We start from the raw sequence: 16,441 nt of genomic DNA, 5'->3' as shown, positions 1-16,441 counted from the left end.
GTTGTCCAACAGCCATTGTCTTTGCCTACTAGTCAAATAGTGCAGTGAAAGTGTTATCACCAAAGTTCAAAGAATCTTAGGCGAAAGCATGCCGTTCACATAATCACATATTTACAGTTTGGCAACTGATATTGCTAATGCCAAATTACTTGTTGAATTCCTTGATTTGATGGAGTTCAGGGACTCGGCTTTTCATGATTTGAATTCAACAAACGATGTAATGGAAGGTATGGAGACTTGGAGAGTGACTCGAGTCCTGCGGTCTTGCATGACCTAGGTGTCTAGAGCCTACAAGGCCACCGTTGAGCTCTGGATGTTGCAGAGGGCACCGCGGGCTGTGAGAGGCCGTCGGTGCAAGCAGGCGGGCGGCGCGTGCGGCCGGCCGAGCGGACGGGCGAAGCGGGCCGGCGGCGGTGAGTGTGGGCGGTAGCGCGTGCTGCCGGCGGGGCGAGCTGGTGGCGGTTTCACGCAGGCATTTGGAAGCGTGGGACGTGCGGCCGGAGGGCGGCGCCACCGTACGAGCCGCGCGCGGCATCGAAACCAGAGGCGCCGAACACCGACCTGCCATTGGGGATCCGGAAACCCTGTGCTCCGCGCAAGCTGGGGCTGCTCCGAGATAGGAGGGGGAAGAAGAGGTGCTCCAAGGGAGCCTCTTCGGCGCGTGGCGGCGCTCCGGCGAGTCGCGGCGGAGAGCTGGATGGCGGTCGGGAATTTTTGGAAAGACCGATCGCGACTATTGATCGCGATTCGATTATTTGCAAACTGACCCCTTAATATTTTTATATAGCTCCCTAATTTGGATTGCGACTATTAATCGCGATCCGATTATTTTCAAAATACCCCCTATCATTTTCACATAGCCCCCTGGGTTCAGATCGGGTCCTCCTCCCTCGCGTCCGGCGCCGCCTGCAGCCGCAGCCGCCGTCCTCCGCCCAAGCTGGAAGTGCACAGCCCTACCTATATGACCTACGAATCCCCCCGATCAAAGAGATCCGCACCCATGTGCTCCCGCATGCCGCAGCGATATCTGAACGCGCGCACGCCAGAGGTGGGCGCCATTCCCCGCGCGACCGAGCTCGATCGTTCCGGCTGGGCACGCATGGCGGGCTCCAGCAGTGGCAGAACTGAGAGGTTCACACCCGATTGGCCTCCGACGGGGGTGCCTCCGAGAACCACGGAGGATGCCGCCGCATGCGGAAGCTGCTCGGTGAAATGCTGCGCCGGCACCGGCAGCAAGAAATCGAGGCCAAAGTCCAAGCCCAGATGCTGAATGGACGAATCCAGCTACGAATCAACCTGATTGATCACTTTCTGGGCACTGATTGCAAGAGAAGAGCTCACCAAAATTCACGCAGGCATTTGGAAGTGAGGAACGTGCGGCCGGAGGGCGGCGCCGCCCCGGCCAGCCGCGCGCGGCATCAAAGCCAGAGGCGGCGTTTTCCGTCGGCCCGAACACTCCTGGGGGCTGGGGCCTCCGTTGAAGACGGCGAACTTGTGGCTCGGCTTGTGCCGGACCCGGCCGACATCGGACTGCCACCGCTCCGGCCGGAACTCGTGGCAGTCGCTGCCCCATATCTCCTCCATCCCGCCCATGGCGTAGAAGCAGAAGATGATCCTGGTGCCCTTGGCCACCTTCGTGCCGTCCGGCAGCACGTCATCCCCGACCGCCGCCTTCTCCTCGAACGGCGCCGGCGGGAACAGACGCAGCGTCTCGAGGACCGCGGCGTGGAGGTAGGACGCGGGTTGGAGCGCGTCGGCGTCGAACACGGCGTGCTCGCCGCGGACGGTGGTGGTGCGGCGCTGGGACTTGAACTCGTCGAGGATCCTGGCCTCGACGTGCGGGTGCGTGCAGAGGATGTAGAAGAGCCAGGTGAGCGCGGCGAAGATGAGGTCCTTGGCCGCGAACATGTACCCGACGGCGGAGTCCCGGGGAGAAATGGTCCCGCTGCTGGTCGGTCACGCAGGGGTCCCTTGGCCACGCCAATCGCCATGTACAGGGACAGGAGGTCGGCGTAGAACGCGGAGGCGTAGGACACGTCGAGCGCGTAGCGCATGAATACGTCCTCGATCTGTCGACGCCGCCCGGCGAGGCGGCGGCGTGGTCGAGGAACGGCACCAGCAGGCGCGCCGTCTGCCGCGCCATGGTGGGTAGCACGAAGGACCGGAACGCGGGGTTGCCGAAGACGGCGGCGGCGACGTGCCTCTGGCGCGCCCACGACGCGGAGTCCGCGATCAGCAGACCGTCACCGACGACGTCGAACATCTTCGCGAAGTCCCGGCCCTTGTCGTAGCCGCCCGCCGTGGTTGGACGCCAACCGGCCACTGGGGATCCGGAAACCCTTTGCGCCGTGCAAGCTGGGGCTGCTGCGAGATAGGCAGGGGGAAGACGAGGTGCTCCAAGGGAGGTCCCGGCGTGAGGCGGCGCTCCGGCGAGTCGCGGTGGAGGGCCGGGTCGCGACCGGAAACTTTGCAAAAGCCCTCTGGATCACGATCCGATTATTTGCAAGATGCCCCCCGTTTATTTTCATATAGACCCCTAATTTGGATCGTAACTATTAATCGCGATCCGATTATTTTCAAAATGCCCCTATCATTTTTCACATAGCTCCCTGGGTTCAGATCGGGTCCTTCTCCCTCGCATCCGGCGCTGCCTGCAGTAGCCGCCGCCGTCCTCCGACCAAGCTGGAAGTGCACAGACCCACGCACCTGACCTACACATCCCCCTGCTAAAAAAGATCCGCACCCATCTGCTCCAGCCGGCCGCAGTGCTATATGCTAGAGGCGGCCGCCATTCGCCGCGCGACTGAGCTCGATCGCACCGGCTAGGCATGCATGGCGATGTTCACAGCCGATTGGCCACGGAGAACCGCGGAGGATGCCTCCGCCTGCGAAAGCTGCTCGGTGAAATGCTGAGCCGGCACAGGGATCCTGCGAGGCTGCAACAGCACCGGCAGAAGACTTCCTGGGGCTTAAGATCCACTGATTGCAAGAGAAGAGCTTGCCATTGTAAATTCATCGTCTCATCCCCATCAGTTTAGGCGGAGGAAGAGTTAATTGAACTAATTGAAGTTCATGTCCTTCCGCTCTCATTATTCTTTTTAGTCGTAAAAATATATATACTTCTTCCAACATATTTCGAATTTGATAATGGGAATTAGGATACAGAAACTAATTGATGGAGATCTCAAATGTCTCTGTGTAATTAAAATTGGCATAGACATCATTTTGGATTTTGGAAACCATTGGATGGAGAGTGAGCACTTCATGCATGTTGTCCAACGTGGCTAGTAGTCCTTGCCTGCTAGCTAGTCAAACTGATGCAACGAAAGGTTAACGACAAAGTTCGAAAATCTTAGGCAGGTTTTGAAAGCATGGCATTTTCACATATTTCCAGTTTGGCAACTGACATTGCTAATGTCAAATTACTTGTTGGATTCTTTGATTTGTTGGAGTTCAGGGTGCGATTTGGCAACTAATGAAAAGTGGCATGGGAATTAATGGTGGGAGTTAGAGGAGGGAATTTACTTGTGAATATTTTTAGTGAGATTCCCTTATTTGTCTTTCAGAGAGAATTAAGTGTGGGAATTTAAGTGAGACTTCATATCCCTTGTTTGGTATAAGGGTTTAGAGGGAGAAAATTATATCTTAAGTCATGATTAACGGTGTAGATGCTTCCATCTTGCACTTAAAATAAACTCCCATCCAATTCCCACCCCTCCCTTGGAAAGTGATTAGTGGGAGTTGCTCCTCTAAACTCTCGTTCCTCGTTCCATTAAAATTTCCATACCCATCAAAAATTTTAATGTCGCATACTAAACTCCCTTACCCTCCCATCAATTACCTCCAACAAAACGAGGCCCTTCGCCCCTTCTTGAGTAGAATTTCTAGAGATATTCTTCCAGAAAACTCATCTTGATTACTACTTCGCCCAAAGAGGTGACTGACCGACTCATGAACAAGCAATAAAATACCGTATGAATCCCAAGGAATAAAGGCAGAACAAGTGCATCTCTACACCTGCAGGCTGCAGGATCTGTGATCATCAGGTGCGGTCCTCAATTTTTTTTCTTTCTTTTCTCATTCAATTACTTCCTCAAATAAATGTCTGCAGCTATCCCTTAGAATTCAGCAAAGATTTTCTTTTTAGCTCAAGAGCTCTGGATTACAGGGCAGTCAGCTCAGCTCTGCTGCTCTTCCTTCCTCTTTTCAGCTTCCACCGGGTACTGTCGTCTCTTCTTGATATATATCAACATCCTCCTCTGATGCTGATCCATCCTATTCCCATGGAGGTAGGGCTGCGAGGCGTCCATCCTCCTGGACAACGGCCAGCGCAACCTTCTACCCAACGTGGGGCTCCAGCAGGAGGACAACGACGTCTTCAAGCTCCCGCCGCCCATCGCCACCGTCGACGAGCTCCTCTCCGCCTTCAACGCCTCCCGGCGCGCTCACCGTCGGCAAGGCGCCCTGCAGCGCCTTCGGCGCCATCAATGGCCCCGCCAACGACGACATCACGAGCCACGAGGTGCATCACCAAGACGTGCTCGGCGGTCGGCAGCAGCGAGCTGGGGTTGCTGCGAGATAGACAGTGGAAAGAAGAGGTGCTCCAACTCCAAGGGAGGCCCCAGCATGAGGCGGCGCTCCGGCGAATCGCGGCGGAGGGCCGAATCGCGATCGGGAACTTTGCTAAAACCCCCCTGGATTGGATCGCAACTATTGATCGCGATCCGATTATTTTCAAAATGCCCCCTATCATTTTCATATAGCCCCCTGGGTTCAGATCGGGTCCTTCTCCCTCGCGTCCGGCGCCGCCTGCAGCCGCCGCCGCCGCCGCCGCCGTCCTCCTCCGCCCAAGCCGGAAGTGCACAGCCCCACCCATCTGACCTACGAATGCCTCCTGGTCAAAAAGATCCGCACCCATGTGCTCCGCGCTCCGGGAGGCCGCAGTGATATACGCCAGAGGCGGCCGCCATTCCCATTAGCCGCGCGACCGAGCTCGATCGCACCGGATGGGCACGCACGGCAACATTCACAGCCGATTGGCCTCAGACCCATGTGCTCCACGCTGCCTCGGAGAACCGCGGATGATGCCGCCGCCTGAGGAAGCTAAATGCTGCGCCCGCACAGGAATCCTGCGGCGGCACCGGCAGCAAGAAATCGAGTGGTAAAGACCAAGTCCAGATGCTGGATGGACGAATGTAGCAACGAATCGACCTGATCGACCACTTCCTGGGGGCTACGATCCACTGATTGCAACTTGCAAGAGATGAGCTCCCTATTGCAAATTCATCGTCTCCGATTATCTCCCCATCAGTTTAGGCCAAACTCGTGCTTTCCAAAGTCCAAACTACCAACATATCCAGATCGAGCGCATACCTGTGGCCACAAGCAGGAAGTGTGTATCCTAGTAGTTGACAATCCCATTAGCTGAACTAATTGAAGTTCATGTCCTTCCGTTCTCCTTGTTCTTTCGAGTCCTAAAGAAATGTATTTCATATTTGATATTCGAATTAGGATACAGGAACTAATTGATGGAGATCTCAAATCGTGTCTCCGTGTGTAATTAAAATTGGCATAGACATCATCAGCAGAGAATCTCTTTCTTTCATTCATTTTGGAAACCATTAATGGATGGAGCATGAGGACTTGATGCATGTTGTCCAGCGTCGCTAGTAGCCCTTGCCTGCTTAGCTAGTCAAACTGATGCAACGAAAGTGTTAACAACAAAGTTCGAAAATCTTGGGCAGGTTTTGAAAGCATGGCAATTTCACATATTTCCAGTTTCTCAACTGACATTGCTATTTGCTAATGTCAATACTCAAATTACTTGTAGAATTCTTTGAATTGTTGGAGTTCAGGGACTTGGCCCTTCATGAGCTTTTCAGTCTTTCAGATATATTCCTACCTGCACATCAGCCCAGCCCGCTTCCGCTTCCGTCTCAGTCTCTCAGAGGCTCTCAGCTCGTGGAAGGCGAGAAAAGGAACGGGACGACCGAACCTTGCCGCCGACGAATCGGAGCGGTTAAGCCTAGCATCTGCGTGTGCATCACGCGATTTTCGTCATTGTGGTAGGCGATCAATGCAACGACAATTCTGTTGATGTATCATGCATGCGAGGCGTTGGAATTGTCTAGAGCTAGAATTTGTTGTCGAGTTTGGCTGTCGTTTCAGACTGTCTGCGGCCTGCGGTGGTAAGCTTTTTTGAACCTACTTCTGCTGTAAAACTGGTAATGACCCAACGTCATTCGTCCTTTTGTTCCAAATTACAAAATGATATTTCTAAGAAATATATTATACCGAGAGATAAATCAATGAATCAAGAAATCCCAAAATAATTTATAATTTGTTATGCTTTCTAATAAAGCGGGGCTAAGCCTTTGGTGGGGAAAAAATTCAATGCAGCCAGCTGCGACTGCAATTGCGCATCGCAAAAAAAAAAAAAAAAACCCTACCGGTACGGTGGCGACACCAACGTCTACTACACAATGCACCATGGTACCAAACAAAACTATTCTACAAACACCTTTGCTTTAAGTTCAAAGACATTCCAAGGGTTTTAAATTCAGGGGTTAAAACACGTCCAAATCTTTCACCCCTGTACAAAGGCTACAAATATAGTAGGAGACGCATGTGCGTCTTCTCCACCACCACAGCACAAGAGCGCAACCACCACCGACCACGCCGGAGCCGTGCATTGCGCCGACCCCTCCTCCCTCCCTTGGCCTTCCCCCCTCATGCGCGCCACCACCACCGCCCGCATTTATTAGCCACCTCCTCCTCTCCTCCCCCACTCTCGCTTTCTCTCTCTTTCTCTCATCCATCGACGCCACCCGCTCCCGCGCCGCGCGTCGCATACGGTACGGACCGCCACCTCCCTCTCTGCCTCCCCCCCTTCTCCGATCGACGCCGGCAGGCTGAGTCGCCTGAGGTGAGCCGCGTGGCCTTCTCCGCCTCGTGGTTGCGGGAGCCTCGCCGCCCAGCCTCCTGCATTGCGATTGCGTGCTGGGTGTTCGCTTGTTTGTCCGGCCCAGATCGGTTCTGACTGAAGGCGAGAATGGCAGAAAATGGTGCCATCGCCTCTCTTCCGGATCACAGCTTCCGCTGTCCTTTGTTTCGGTTTCCATGCATTGTTGCCTCCCTCGGTTCTAGATTGGGTGGGAACCGAAGAATTTCAACTTGTGATCTAATTTGCGTGGCAAGAGATTTAGTAGCTGAATCGAGCTTGCTCTGAGAAAAATTGGCCTGTTGACTCCCTGATGTGCCAAGGAAAAACATATCATACTCAACAGATCAAATTCTGACCCTCTGCTTGCGGAAGGACAGTGTCCTCTGCAAGTGAGATCTAGGTGCACGTTTTGCTGATTTCCATGTTTTGTCTGTATTGTGTTAGGGGATTTCATAAGTGCAAATCTTATCCCATTTTTTATGCAGAAATGTGCTACCTAGTCCTGTTTTGGCTTTGGATGATTAAGATTTATAGTGGCAACAGATTAGTTAGTGGTACATTCAACTTTATGCAGCGTTCCTTCTCTGTAAATTGCAAGGAAGTGCTTGGAATATACTGCTGCTATGCTGATCTGAGTTTTCAGTTTTATTTTTACACATAGGGTGGCATTTTTCAACAGAATTCCAGTTTTTGTGCTTTAATTGGTTAACATGATATATTTTTTCATGCATATATGTACATATAAATTATTTATGGATGGGCAACAATTGCACACACTGGGACACTGAATTATTGTCATGTTGCTTATGAAAATCGAACTTTCGTGTTCCTGATTACATTGTTTATTTCTTCTTCTCTCTCTGTTTTTTTTTTTTTTTGCAATCCTAATTCAACATCTTGTGTATAGAGTTTTTTTATGTGATCTGGAGTTAATTTGTGTTCTCCAATTTTTGAACGCAAAATCAGCCATGGTAAATATTATATTTCAATGCAATTCGTGTAATGTTCCCCCTATTTGAATGCTATGACAATTAAGAAATCATTGTGAACTGTGAGAATTAATTTAGCTTCTCCTGTTTGAATGCAATTTGTATCTGCAGCTTCGTTTGATTTATCATCATGTTATCAATTCTGATCCTATTTAGTTACTTTGTTATTACGCAGGATTTCAAAAGTAATCATACAGGGGATATGGCTACGGCATATAAACCTAAGAACATTCTTATTACGGGAGCTGCTGGCTTTATCGCCTCCCATGTCGCAATCCGTATTACCAAGAAGTACCCCGATTACAAGATCGTCGTCCTTGACAAGCTTGACTACTGCTCTAATCTGAAGAACCTGCTCCCTGTGAGCTCTTCACCAAACTTCAAGTTTGTCAAGGGCGACATTGCAAGCGCTGATCTTGTCAACTTCCTTCTTGTCACGGAGAACATTGATACCATAATGCACTTTGCAGCCCAGACTCATGTCGACAATTCATTTGGGAATTCCTTCGAATTTACCAAGAACAACATTTATGGTACCCATGTTCTTCTTGAGGCCTGCAAGATCACCGGACAGATCAAGAGGTTCATCCATGTCAGCACTGATGAGGTCTACGGGGAGACAGATGAGGATGCAGTTGTTGGCAACAAGGAGGCATCACAGCTGCTCCCCACTAACCCATATGCAGCCACCAAAGCTGGAGCAGAGATGCTTGTAATGGCATACGGGAGATCCTATGGCCTGCCGGTTATAACTACTCGAGGAAATAATGTCTATGGCCCTAATCAGTTTCCTGAGAAGCTTATCCCAAAGTTCATTCTCTTGGCCATGAGAGGGGAGCCCCTCCCAATCCATGGTGATGGAACCAATGTCCGTAGCTACCTCTATTGTGAGGATGTTGCAGAGGCATTTGAGGTAATTCTTCATCATGGAGAAGTTGGGCATGTTTATAATATTGGAACAAAGAGAGAGAGGACGGTCATTGATGTGGCAAAAGATGTTTGCAAGCTTTTCAATTTGGAAGCTGACAAAGTCATCATGTTTGTCGAGAACAGACCTTTCAACGATCAAAGGTATTTCTTGGATGATGAGAAGCTCAAGAGCCTTGGATGGGCTGAGCGCACCCCATGGGAGGAAGGCTTGAAGAAGACAATGGAATGGTATGTAGCAAATTCTGATTATTGGGGAGATGTTTCTGGTGCATTGCTGCCTCATCCGAGGACGCTAATGATGCCTGGGTATGAGGGCTCTGAGGAGATTAAAGGAATACTCAGTCAGTTCAATAACATTCAGACAAAGGTGGCTTCAACATCAGATAGTGCTCCAGAAACGCATGCCTTCAAGTTCTTGATATATGGTAGGACAGGATGGATCGGTGGACTTCTTGGAAAAATATGTGAGAAGCAAGGAATTCCATATGAATATGGAAAAGGTCGCTTGCAAGAGCGTTCTTCGCTCATCCTGGATATCCAAACTATTAAACCAACACATGTCTTCAATGCTGCTGGTGTTACTGGCAGACCCAATGTTGATTGGTGTGAATCACACAAGCCGGACACCATTCGTACCAATGTTGTGGGCACCCTGACTCTAGCTGATGTGTGTAGGGAGCATGGCTTATTGATGATAAATTATGCCACTGGGTGCATATTTGAATATGATGCACGTCATCCAGAAGGGTCAGGTATCGGCTTCAAAGAGGAGGATACACCAAATTTTACTGGTTCGTTCTACTCGAAGACTAAGGCAATGGTAAGTTGGTAAATGCTTGCTACACTTGTAATGGTTGGTTTTGCTATCTCCAATATTTGTAACATTGTTTTTGCCTTAACTCATAAGTTGGCATTTTGATGTTTCAAATAGTTAATAAGCATGTGGTTGTTCTCTCTGGAAAATGCAGGTTGAGGAGTTATTGAAGGAGTACGAGAATGTCTGCACCCTACGAGTCCGGATGCCAATATCTTCTGACCTCAGCAACCCTCGAAACTTTGTGACAAAGATCAGCCGTTACAACAAGGTGGTGAACATCCCTAACAGCATGACAATATTGGACGAGCTCTTGCCTATCTCAGTGGAGATGGCGAAGAGGAACCTGCGGGGCATTTATAATTTCACCAACCCCGGCGTCGTCAGCCACAACGAGATCCTGGAGATGTACAAGCAGTACATCGACCCCAGCTTCAAGTGGACAAACTTCAACCTTGAGGAGCAGGCCAAGGTTATCATCGCACCCCGGAGCAACAATGAAATGGATGCAAGCAAGCTGAAGAAGGAGTTCCCCGAGCTGCTGTCGATCAAGGACTCATTGATCAAGTATGTCTTCGAGCCTAATCGGAAGCTGCCCATAAACTGAAGAGACAGCGCAGTCGATACTATAGAAAATACAGCAACCATTATAAGCAAGCATGTAGGAGCCATTCATTGCAAACAATTCGTTAGAATGTTTATTCATCATACTTAGCAGCATATCTCCACTATAGGTTGATCCACAGCTGAATAGAGGATATATATACATGGCAGTCTGTTGATGGCAGCATGGTGAGTGCCCAATTTGTTGTAGAGGCCTATCACTTGAGGAGTTGAAATGTTTGGTCCAGTGTGTACCACCACTTTTGTTCTGTCAGGAATGATTCTCCACTCTTTAATCTGCTGGCTCCTATCAATTTAAAGCTCCTTCCAGTTGTTTATCTGAAGAATTCATCCTTAGTAAAAGGGGAAAACCCCAAGATTTTAATGTGTAACTTGTACACTGAGAGCACTTGGCTGTCCCTTCCCTTCTGTTCCCTTTATTTTATTCTCCCACCCAGCAGCTTATGTAAAATGATTATGCTGCCACTTCCTGTGCTGTGTTGCCTAATGACATGATGACAGAGTCCACAGATTCTGCCGATCCATGTTCATGTTTCAGAAGAGAAGGTTGCTAAAGGCGCAGAAGATACTTGGAGTGCAGGCAACAACTTGTTCTGTTCGATCTAGGCCTGTGCCGGTTACTGATAGCAACCCTCATGTGGAGACGGCCTGCATGTCGACAGATCTTGCAAGACACTCAATCTCTTGAATATGTTATCTCGGGGGCTCCAGATGTATGTATGATAAAGTAGGATATAGCGTGATTGCACGAGCACTTGTTGGTTGTACAAGTTGAAAGTTGGGAAGGTGATTGCTGGCTCCTTTGATGTTAAGTAATATAAGGCGGTCACCAGTGTTTTTTCTTTCACTCGTGAAACCGAGCTATATGCAGATAAACTGTGGTGGCTGCAAAATGGAGCCTTTCATCTACCCTGATCTCACAAGCGCCAACCTGATCGATTTTTCGGACAGATCAAATGCATTCACTTCAGAAAAAGGACAGTACGGACAAAGTTTGTACGTTCTTCGCATGTAATAGATAACACATACAAGTGCCTGAACGTTACACATCCAAGTGCCCTGAACACCAAACATCTTTGGACATAAATGCTGGTTCAAAAATCAAGATTATGGCAGTCTTCACATCATTCCATTCTATACCCGTCTCTTGAGTCATTTTCTTCCAAATACTAGCCTTTCTTCAATTTCGAAAATTATCATGCAGATTACAGTTCTGAATTTATGCCCAGATACTAATGCAGACAAAGAAGTCAGACAAGGAACACTTAAACCGGATACTACCCTGACTTAGAAGAACAACTTACTCTCATACATTTAAGTTTTTCTTGGGTACAAAATACAATATATGATTACGAGAACCAATCGAACTGTTCATCACATCATAATAACAAATCAAACATTAGATGGTACAACATATTTTACCTTCTGTTCCCTCATTCTGCATCTCCACTCTAGACACAGACCCGAGTACCAGAGTGGTAGGATGCCAGCTCTTACAAAGACCGGTGCTTGTCTCCATCCCAGTAAAAATTGAAGCAAAATGCTTCACTAAAGACATGGGCCAAAATGAAATATAACAGTTCTTTCTACAAGTAAAACAACGTTCTGCATCCTAGACTAAAATTATGGAGATTAACTCTTTGGCCTTAGAAGAATAATGTGGATATTCCCATAGCCAAGCACCCGAATGATACCCAAGGGCTCAATCGCTCACCTGATAAAGACAAACATGAGAAATGCTTAATTCTGATTTCTTAACAAATAAATGGACTGCACAATTCTGTGAATGAGTACCCTGAAATCATTCCACAAAAAGAATAAACATCAACCATGTGTAGTTGTGCAACCAGAAAGCAACATTTTGTGCTATAAAAAAGGTACTAACTACTGTCCTTTCCTTTCTGTATTGGTGTGGACTGTGGATGATCTTAAGTACATACCTTTGCTCATTATTTTTATTTAAAAAACATATTGGAAAAAAGACAAGTGCGCTAAGAAAATTATGGTTACAAACTTTAAAAGATACTTCACAGGATAAATCCAAAATACTTTACATGTGTCTAATTTGGTTTCAGTCAAGTCAGTAAACAGCAATAGATATTCTTAAACTAAGCCAAGACCTATCTTAATGAAATGACACGCAGCTCTCCTGCGTTGTTCGAGAGAAAAAAATAAACTAAGCCAAGACAATAAAAAAGATGCCTGGAATTTCTAGGAAAAAATGAAACAATTCAAACATATGGGTTTAGTCCAAAATAATAATAAAATTGCTCAGTAAATACTTTCAATGTGCCAGCACCATCAGCCTGACACTAGCATTTCAAACTTTGATATATTGACAAATTATCAAAGAATTGAGCGCCGGCATCATCAACAAGCTGGCAATATGTGAACATGTCAGCAACATCAGTCAAAATAGGCAACAGGCATCACATGCCAGGACAGTGATCATGCCAATGCCACACCTAAAATAAATGGCAATGCTACAGACTAATAATCATTGGTAATGCTGGGCTCAAGACATTATTCCTATGTGCTCAGAGACTCCCATCCACTGTCAGGAGGAAGACTTGGTTATTATCGACAGTATGCTACAGTGCAAGATGAAGAATATTCAATGCCTTGCTCATCTCAGGTTCCTGCAGACTGATAAAGAAGCCTTCTGAAGGGAAGATGCAGCAGTTTGCCAAAAAAGTGGCTGATCACCTGTCCAGTTGAAAGGCATCCTTGTTATCCCATCCATGGACATTCATCAGTTGGTGCTTAAGGCCATTGATAAACTAATAATGGGTTTCCTTTGGAAGGGACAGTACCAAGCCAAGGATGGTAAGTTGGTAACCATCTTGTTTATTGGACAAGGGTTTATCGGCTGATTGAGTATGGAGGGTTTGGCATCCATGATCTGCTGACCCATGGTTGGCTCTCCAATTAAAATGGTTACGGCTAAAAAAAACAGAACTATCTAGGCCTTGGGCTGGACTACAAGTGCATCAGAATGCCAAGGCATTGTTTGCTATGGCTACGGTGAATGCTGGTCACTAACAGTCTTCACAGACAGACTATATGAAATGGCACCACAGCTAGATGCATTGGTGCCTTGCTGATCTATTTAGCTGCGTACTGTGGGACAAGCGCTGACTGACAGCCACTGGGTGATGGACATCATGAGCACTTCATCAGTCGGGGCTTTGGTTGCATATCTCCATGTTCAGTATCTGATGGGACAGTCCTACAGAAAGGTGTACCTGATCAGCATGATTGGAAACTTTCAAGTTCAGGAGTTTACTCTAGCAAGTCAGCCTACAGTGCCTTCTTCATTTAATCGATCAAGTCTGTGCTGTGGATGTGAATTTGGAAATCTGGGGTACCCGTATGGTGCAGAGTTTCTGTGTGGTTCGCTACAGTGCCTTCCTCACCCAGCTTGCTGTCTTCTATGTAATGAAGCCAAGGAAACCATCCAGCACCTGTTAGTATTTTCTAAAGGTGGTGGCACCATTCGCTCAAGAGTGTTCACATAGAGCATAGAAATGATTTGGAATCGCTCTCCTCCTGCAGCTGATGTGGTGCGACACGCCTGCTACCAAGGGCCCCTGAACTGATTGGATACGAGGCTACAAACTGCTACTAGGTACCAAATCTAGCAGCAAAGCACCAAATATACGCTACTAGGGTCTAGGGGTTATGTACTTTTGTGGCAGGAAATGGTCATAAGAACAATGAAAAGAAGCTTGTATATTTTACTTTTGAGCCAGAAGCAGGGCAAGATGCATACCTATCCTGGCAGCTTTCCAAAAGAAACCACGGAATCTGTCATTAGAGATTATGTGGGTAAGTATGAATATAAGAAAATCCGATAACTATGATTAACAATGTAGACATGGTTATCCCTTCTAGGTCCTATGTTTGCTCTAAATTTGTGGGATCCAGGCCTTTCAAATCTAAGAAAAAAAATGAGAGCTAATTGTTTAAATGTACAATGGGCACTAATGGTTTCATGAAACAGGACAACAACTGGCAATATTTGATAAAATTTATGAAGGTCAAGTTCATCATCTTTGACAAAAATGAGGCTTGCTTTATTCACATGTACATATCAACTGAAGTTGGTTAAATCCTTGTGCAGAAATTGGCCTTACAAAAAATTGGGGGAAATTGTCAAAACGAAACATTTGCACAGATTTACAACATCCAACTCCTTTTGAGTCACCAAAGGTATAGTGCAAAATAGTAGAATAAATTTTAGATCCTGTGCAGTCTGCAACTGCAAATAGCCAAATACCTTAGGAGTACTATAAACATCAGACCTCTACACCTGGGTAAAAAAAAAAAAGCTTCGCAGTTCTCTCATGGTAAGGCTCAGCCTTATGAGAGGTTTCAACTAACTTGAATCAGCTCATGGTTGGGCATCTGACGGCGTTTGCAGTTTAAAACTAGAATGCATAGACCCAACCTACAGCAACCATGCGGCTATATCCTTCACACTGATTTTGACTGTCCAATTATTTACCTTAAAAAAACTACAGGTGGGCGAGCGCACAAGATGGAACCCCCCCCCCCCCCCCCCCCCCCCCCCCCCAAATTCTTTGCGATTCGGTAAGCTAGCCACGGAAGAAAGAAATTTACCCGGTGCGGTCGTTGAGGATGGCCGGGAACTGCATCTTGATGTAGGTACAGGTGCAGATCACCAGCAACACCACGGTCAGGAAGGAGTTGAAGTTGAACAGCGCCGACTTGCAAAATCAGACAAGGGAACGTGAGCTGGATTGCGGGAGACTCATGGGAAGGGACGCAGAGCTCGGGATGGATCTTTACCATGGTGCTCGCCTCCCTCTTTCCCAGTCGCTGGGGTTCTACCACCGGCGAAGCGAGACGAGGTGGCGGGGGAAGCAGAAATCTGGATCTACGGGCGTGAGGAGGAACTGTGGGAAGCGGAAACGAACGCCAGCATTGGACCGTGTCTGCCCCCAATTTTTTTTCAATAGAATAAAAATAGGTAAATATTCTAAATTAAAATATAAAAAACCTACCCATTCCAAACTATAGATCGTTTTGGCTTTTCCATATTTATAAGTTTTGTTATTCACCTAAATATATATTATGTCTAGATACATATTAAAAACTATGCATCCAGAAAATCCAAAACGATCTGCAATTTAAAACGGAGGCTATCAATCTTTTTTAACAAGTCCATTTTTTACTCTGTTCTAACCTGAACTCAATCAAAAATTGAAAAGTTTCATGTTAAACTATTAAAATGGATAACTTTAAATAGTTTCTATCTTAATTTAATGCTGAGAGCACGAGACTGATAGTGGTAAATTTATAGATAATTTGATATGCTAACTACTAGGGTTTTATACCTTTCCTACTTTTCTCTTCCTCTCCTTTGAAGGTCATGATCTATGACCCTCTGCCCTATAATCCATAGTGACCATTGTAGTTGAGAGTATTTAAATATTTAATGTAAAATCTAACATGAGTTCATGGCACGATTCATAGCTTGTGGAGACTGCCATCCTAGAGATCATCGTCGATGGACGATGTGTGATCCTAGAGACCAAAGAGCGAAACCTTATAGAGGTGTTTTGGTGAATCATCGTATAGATGGAGACGCTCCCATAATCGTGCACACACTCACCCCTATAAATATAGGGATGCAGCTCTACCTCTATGAGCACTTATGAGATACTAGCTTGACAGATCTTGAGATTGATGAAGTCACCATAAACACCTTGCTACCACGTCACCTACAATTGAATAGCGTTGTTAATTCCTTGAATAAATGAATAATGTGATTACTCGTGCTGTCAAAAATTCAAATCTGGTGGCCCAGTTTCTCCCTAAGGAAGCTTACCAATGTTTGCTAAAGACTACAGAGCTAAATCTCATAGTAGCATATTCGAAAAACCGTCACCAAAGCTTTATCTTGGGTGCCAGCTAACCACGGCTCAGACATGAAAACTTATATAGTTATGCTGCTTGAAATATTTCACATTACGTTTCATACTCAACAAATAGATTTATAATCTACTTAATATGGATGGAGTTTAGTGAAGACTTCTCAGAAATAAGTACTTAAGCGTAGATCTCTAAACAAGTTATTGGAAAACCAAGCGATTCTCATGTGAAGGTCAAAAATGA

At 46.9% G+C, this 16,441-nt stretch overlaps 2 protein-coding genes and 1 pseudogene across 3 annotated transcripts; 1 reads left to right on the top strand and 2 right to left on the bottom strand.

Annotated features, from left to right (window-relative positions):
• Window positions 1–704: 704 nt before the first annotated feature.
• LOC117848259 (noroxomaritidine synthase-like) lies at window positions 705–2,054 on the bottom strand (annotated as a pseudogene).
• A 4,546-nt stretch (window positions 2,055–6,600) lies between these two features.
• LOC117848468 (trifunctional UDP-glucose 4,6-dehydratase/UDP-4-keto-6-deoxy-D-glucose 3,5-epimerase/UDP-4-keto-L-rhamnose-reductase RHM1) lies at window positions 6,601–10,671 on the top strand. Its single transcript, XM_034729891.2, has 3 exons — window positions 6,601–6,854; window positions 8,108–9,682; window positions 9,831–10,671. Exons 2-3 carry the CDS (start codon window positions 8,135–8,137, stop codon window positions 10,281–10,283), a joined length of 2,001 nt encoding a protein of 666 aa, XP_034585782.1. The 5' UTR covers window positions 6,601–6,854; window positions 8,108–8,134; the 3' UTR covers window positions 10,284–10,671.
• A 916-nt stretch (window positions 10,672–11,587) lies between these two features.
• Window positions 11,588–15,274, bottom strand: LOC117848469 (uncharacterized). 2 transcript variants are annotated; one of them, XM_072292594.1, is made up of 4 exons: window positions 15,113–15,274; window positions 14,924–15,030; window positions 14,073–14,107; window positions 11,588–12,014 (listed from the first exon to the last, which is right to left on the bottom strand). In XM_072292594.1, the coding sequence occupies exons 1-4, from the start codon at window positions 15,113–15,115 to the stop codon at window positions 11,947–11,949; spliced, it is 213 nt and encodes a 70-aa protein (XP_072148695.1). In that variant the 5' UTR covers window positions 15,116–15,274; the 3' UTR covers window positions 11,588–11,946. The 2 variants fall into 2 exon arrangements, with proteins under 2 accessions (XP_072148695.1, XP_072148696.1); XM_072292595.1 differs by lacking the exon at window positions 11,588–12,014 and adding an exon at window positions 12,021–13,529.
• Window positions 15,275–16,441: the final 1,167 nt, after the last annotated feature.

This window comes from Setaria viridis, chromosome 3, assembly GCF_005286985.2.
Source record: "Setaria viridis chromosome 3, Setaria_viridis_v4.0, whole genome shotgun sequence".
NCBI classification, from domain to species: Eukaryota; Viridiplantae; Streptophyta; class Magnoliopsida; order Poales; family Poaceae; genus Setaria; species Setaria viridis.
This window is presented reverse-complemented; position numbering and strand designations above follow the sequence as displayed.

Coding starts and splice junctions, on each gene's coding strand:
- LOC117848468 (XM_034729891.2), top strand. CDS start 8,135: ATGGCTACGGCATATAAACCTAAGAACATTCTTATTACGGGAGCTGCT. Junction 9,683..9,830: donor ACTCGAAGACTAAGGCAATG/GTAAGTTGGTAA, acceptor TGGAAAATGCAG/GTTGAGGAGTTATTGAAGGA.
- LOC117848469 (XM_072292594.1), bottom strand. Junction 14,108..14,923: donor ATCCTCAACGACCGCACCGG/GTAAATTTCTTT, acceptor CTCTAATGACAG/ATTCCGTGGTTTCTTTTGGA. Junction 12,015..14,072: donor TTGGAAAGCTGCCAGGATAG/GTATGCATCTTG, acceptor TGTCTTTATCAG/GTGAGCGATTGAGCCCTTGG.